This window comes from Saccopteryx leptura, chromosome 1, assembly GCF_036850995.1.
Source record: "Saccopteryx leptura isolate mSacLep1 chromosome 1, mSacLep1_pri_phased_curated, whole genome shotgun sequence".
NCBI classification, from domain to species: domain Eukaryota; kingdom Metazoa; phylum Chordata; class Mammalia; order Chiroptera; family Emballonuridae; genus Saccopteryx; species Saccopteryx leptura.
The window spans coordinates 183,925,484-183,930,765 of record NC_089503.1 but is presented as its reverse complement, the minus strand read 5'-3'; the positions used below and the strand labels follow the sequence as shown (position 1 = coordinate 183,930,765).

Here is a 5,282-nt window from a genome sequence, read left to right as displayed (position 1 = left end):
CTGCTTTGTCGCCCCACCCCTTCCCCCCCTTCCGTCCCACGCAGACTCAGGGAGTTGCGGGTCTTGCAGTTCTTGTGGGCAAGAGCTTGTGCACTGGCCCCAGAGTTTGGACTACATTTCCCTGGAAGCTTTGAGGTGCAACTTTCTGTTTCCATAGAACTGGTGGGAATATGGCGTCGTTGTTTGTATCCCGCAGACCAATAATAACAGAGTGTAGGCGGGGTCTAAAAAATTTTAGCCAATCCGAGGTCATCTAAAAGGCCATACAGGAAAGAGGTAGGGGAGGGGAAACAACCTAGGGGAGGGGAGAACGAAGGGGAGGGGGAACTGGGGTGGGGGGGAGCGATGTTTGCCCGTCAGTCGAGTCCGGACTGAAGAGCTCGGGTGCCGGGACGAAGGAGATTCTGGAGCTTAGCTTGCCGCCGTCACGGCCACCGCCTGGACCTTTGCCAGGAGGAAGCCGCAGAAGGTCTGTGGCCACCGTCCTCTGGAGTGCAGCGCAACGGGGGCCCGGACTCCAGTCCGGGAGGATTTTTCGTCGTCCCCCTCCCCCCAGCGAGGGAGCCAGAGCGGCCGCCAAACAAAGGTACCAGTCGCCGCCGCGGGAGGAGGAGGAGGAGCCGGAGCTTCAGCCTCGGCTCCGCTGGACCCGCCGCCCTTCTCCCCCATCTCTCCCCCGGGCCTGCTGGTTTTGGGGGGGAGCCGGGGAGGGGACTGTGGACGCGCCGGAATCGGCGCTCGCCTCCGAGGAAGGTAGGGCATTATTCCTGAGGCTTTCGCGGGCTCATCAGGGGTCCTTCAGGGAGTCCCCGGGCCCGGCCGCCGAGAGGGGAGGATCGCCGCGGGGGCTCGCCGGGCCCCGAATTCGGGGCCTCCGCCTCCGGGGCTTCCAGCCCCCGCGGTCGCCCCAGCCCGGGCCGTGCTCACGGTTCGCCGCGGGCCGCAATGGGAGCCAGCGGGCGCGGAAGCTGGGCTCCTTCCCCGTCTCCTGTCCCCTCGGTCGGCGGACGGGGTCCGCTCGGCTAGTCGGTCCCCGTCTGGGAACGCGACGTAGGCAGCCGGGGGCGCAGGTCGGTTCTCCTGCGGCAGGTCGGTTCTCCTGCGGCCCTCTCGGACGCGGGGTGCGCCGAGGCCCGGCCGGACTCGGCTTGTTGTGAGTTTCTCCTCTGACAGAAATGGCGTCATTGTTGGAGACGTGAAACTCCGTGGGGTCCCGACAATGGGAACGCTCCGGCCGAGCTGTGTGGGTGGCGAATGTGCGGGGAGGCGAGGCCGGAGCTAGCCCGCATCGGCGTCTCTCCGTCCGACGGTCTTTCCGGGCTGGTCCGCCTCCGCCGCGCAGGGGTACCTGTCGCGTTGACGGGGTGTCTTTTGTTTTCCTTCCAGGTGCAGGTGAATCTGGTGTTTTCGAGGGCACCGCGGTCCCGGAGTCATCATGAAAGTAAGGTTGCCTACGGAAACCGGAGCTCTGGGGCTGTGGGATGCAGGAAGTGGGGACCGGTCGAGGTCGTGTGTGGGGCCGGGGCTGGGTGCTGAGCCCCCGCCGAGACAGGGTCGGTAGCGGTTCCGTGCGCTCTGTGGAGGAGTTGGAGCCAGTTTCAGGATTTCGCACTAAGGGTGGTTGTCCCGTGCAGAACGTCTCTTTTTGCCGGAAATGAGAGGAGTAATTGCAAGCATTAGAGTGTTTTAAAAGGTAAAACAGAAAAAGCAGGTCAAGTAATCTGACTCTAGAACCTGAACTATATTGTGGTTCTATCGGTTACACCGATGAAAGAAAATCTCATTTATTGTGTTAACAGGACTGTGAATTTTTAGAAGACCTTTTTGATTAGCCAGGAAAATAACTGAAAGATTTTTAAAGAGAATTTTCATCTTTGTACAACTCAGAGGTAGCAGTTGTTCCTATATTTACAGGGGTTTAAGATTATTTAGTTTATTCTTCCTTGTTCTGTTTGGTCTAGGAATTGTCAGACGCAGTATTGCACTGTAATAAAACTGATGTGGAAAACTGATGGCCTAAATGTAAACGTGTTAAATGAATGGAGGATATTGTCCCAAAGTACAATTTGCTTAATTGGTGGAAGAAATTAATAGTGATAAAAATACAGGCTGTGTTTTCATTTTACACAGAGTATGCAGTTGAATGCTGTGATACTTTAAAGGCACTCTAGAATAAAAGCCTTAAATACCGGCAATGTCTAGATTCAGCTGTTGGAACTTAGGGGCTAGCATGTTGCAAATTCAGAAGTGCCTGAAAGGGTAGTGTTAATAAGTAAAGAAATGCAACAGATAGCATGTTAAAATGCAAGTATTTACTTTTGACTGTTCTTTTGAACTATTTTTAAACAAATTTGCTTCACTTTCTTCAGAGTCTAGACTTTTTTTTATAGTATTGCATCCTAATTAAAATTTGTAATGTGCCTGACTTGTGGCGGCACAGTGGATAAAGTGTCAACCTGGAACACTTAGGTTGCCCTGTCAAGACACACATGGGAGTTGATGCTTCCTGCTCCTCCCTCCTTTCTCTCTCTCTCTTCTCTAAAATGAATAAATAAAATCTTTTAAAAAATTGTAATGCTTGTGTTTATGAAAGAAAGTAAAACCTGTTGCTACTTAAATATTTGTTAGCTATACAAAATAATTAAGTTCAGTTCATTTATTTTTTAGTTTTTTTCTTAAGTTAGAAAGTACCTAAAATATTTATATCTGCTGAATTCCTGTCTTACCTTCATGTTAATGAAAACAGCAATCAGTCTCAGAAATGAATCCCTTTTTTGTTAGTCACTAATGTGACTAACTCCTGTGACCTCTGTAAAACAGTGATAAGTGAGTTTATTAGGAAAAATGTATACCTTCCTTGGTATTAGACAAGAGTTTCTTAAGTACTAGGTTGAATAGTACGTAATAAATTCAGAAGCCTGAATACTACAGGATACTGTTTGAAGTAAATGTGTAATGTCACAATTCCCAATGTAGTGCCTGGCCTGCCTTAACAACTCTGTTAATATTTGGTTAAAAGAAATGTAAGTTGAAGGTCTTTTAGATTTAAATTTTCTTTTCCTTCCTTTTCTTTCCTTTCCTTTTTCATTTTTTTTCAACTTGTCTGTTTAAAAAAATAATGCAAGTATGTTGAAACTTTTTTTTATTTATTTTTTTTATTATTTTTTTATTTTTATTTTTCCTGAAGCTGGAAACGGGGAGAGACAGTCAGACAGACTCCCGCATGCGCCCGACAGGGATCCACCCGGCACTCCCACCAGGGGGCGATGCTCTGCCCATCCTGGGCGTCGCTATATTGCGACCAGAGCCGCGCTAGCGCCTGAGGCAGAGGCCACAGAGCCATCCCCAGCGCCTGGGCCATCTTTGCTCCAATGGAGCCTTGACTGCGGGAGGGGAAGAGAGAGACAGAGAGGAAAGCGCGGCGAAGGGGTGGAGAAGCAAATGGGCGCTTCTCCTGTGTGCCCTGGCCGGGAATCGAACCCGGGTCGTCCGCACGCTAGGCCGACGCTCTACCGCTGAGCCAACCGGCCAGGGCCAGTATGTTGAAACTTTAACCTTAAAAATTTTGGTTGAAAATCAGCCTAACCTGTGGTGGCGCAGTGGATAAATTGTCGACCTGGAATACTGATGTGGCCGGTTCAAAACCCTGCACTTGTCTGATCAAGGCATATATGGAAGTTGATGCTTCCTGCTCCTCCACTCTCTCTTTCTCTCTCTCTCTCCTTTAAAAAATGAATAAATTAATTAAAAGAATTTTTGGATATCATTTTAGAACTACTAATTTGAAATGCTCAGTATTTCCACTATTTCTGCGTTTTAAAAGGGTATTAGTAATGCTAAAAAGAGTTATTAAAGTAAACCTCTAATTTTATGCAAGAAGAACTTCCTGTTGTTATTACAGTATATATATAGTAAGTCTTTTCTTAGTAATCAGTTGTACTAAAAACTTAGCGTATTTCTTAAAACTTCATTTCTTGTGTGGTGAAAGTTGAGAGGCTATTCATTTGCTTTAACAAAATTGCAATTCAAAAAGTATTTAGGCCTGACCTGTGGTGACGCGGTGGATAAAGCGTCAACCTGGAAACACTGAGGTTGCCGGTTCAAAACCCTGGCTTGCCTGGTCAAGGCACATATGGGAGTTGATGCTTCCTTCTCTCTCTCTCTCTCTCTTTCTCTCTCTCTCTCTCTCTCTCTCTTCTCTCTCTCTCTCCCTCCCCCTCCTCTCTAAAATGAATAAATAAATAAATAAAAATTTAAAAAGTATTTAGTATTGATTACATTGGGCTTAAATTTTCTTTTTTCATGTTCCCCATTTCTGTATCGTAATGACAATGAAGCTATAGAAGGATTTATGCCATTTATTAGGTCTTATTGAAGATATTCATACTTTGAAGTAAGCTATAACTTTGTGTTATGTCCTATTAGTCACAAAATTTCTAAAAAGTTTATTAAGTGATGGTGTATTGAGATAATTGAAAAAGTGTTTAGTAATGATTCTTTGGTTTTTGCTTTAAATACCAAAATAAAGAAAAATGTTTGTCATTTTAAGTACGTATTATATGTTTTTATAGAAGCAGTTTTCCTGTAGTACTTTAAGATTTTATCTAAATAAAGCCTCTTTACTGATTGGTAACCTCTAAAATCTGACAATTTTGTCCAGTGTGTGTGTTTTTTTTGTTTTGTTTGTTTGTTTTTTCTATAGGGACAGAGAGAGTCAGAGAGAGGGATAGATAGGGACAGACAGACAGGAATGGAGAGAGATGAGAAGCATCAATCATCAGTTTTTCGTTGCGACACCTTAGTTGTTCATTGATTCCTTTCTCATATGTGCCTTGACCGGGGCCTTCAGCAGACCGAGTAACTCCTTGCTGGAGCCAGCAACCTTGGGTCCAAGCTGGTGAGCTTTTTGCTCAAGCCAGATGAGCCCACGCTCAAGCTGGCGACCTCGGGGTCTCAAACCTGGGTCCTTCTACATCCCAGTCCGACGCTGTATCCACTGCGCCACCGCCTGGTCAGGCTTGTCTAGTGTGTTTTTGAGAAATCCGATAACCATGGCAATTTTGTGCTTTAACATAGATCACAATATAAGAGTTGTGTTGGATTTAGTTTTCATACTTAAAAATATATATTCTTATTTATTTTTGCAAGAGAGAGACAGGAAGAAAGAGAAATGAGAAGCTTCAGCTTATAGTTGTGGCACTTTTAGTTGTTCATTGATTGTTTCTCATATGTGCTATTCAATGCGTGCCTTGACCAGGGGGCTCCAGCTGAGCCAGTGACCC

General features: G+C 46.4%; 1 protein-coding gene across 5 annotated transcripts in view; it reads left to right on the top strand.

The window, feature by feature from the left end:
- Positions 1 to 327: 327 nt before the first annotated feature.
- The window catches only part of ARID4B (AT-rich interaction domain 4B), a 195,843-nt gene continuing 190,888 nt past the window's right edge, over positions 328 to 5,282 (top strand). For 4 of the 5 annotated variants that reach the window (XM_066382500.1, XM_066382490.1, XM_066382472.1 and 1 more), the window contains exons 1-2: positions 328 to 586; positions 1,387 to 1,441. In XM_066382500.1, the coding sequence (XP_066238597.1) occupies positions 1,436 to 1,441 (6 nt within the window). In that variant the 5' untranslated portion in view covers positions 328 to 586; positions 1,387 to 1,435. The other variant, XM_066382482.1, reaches the window with a different exon arrangement.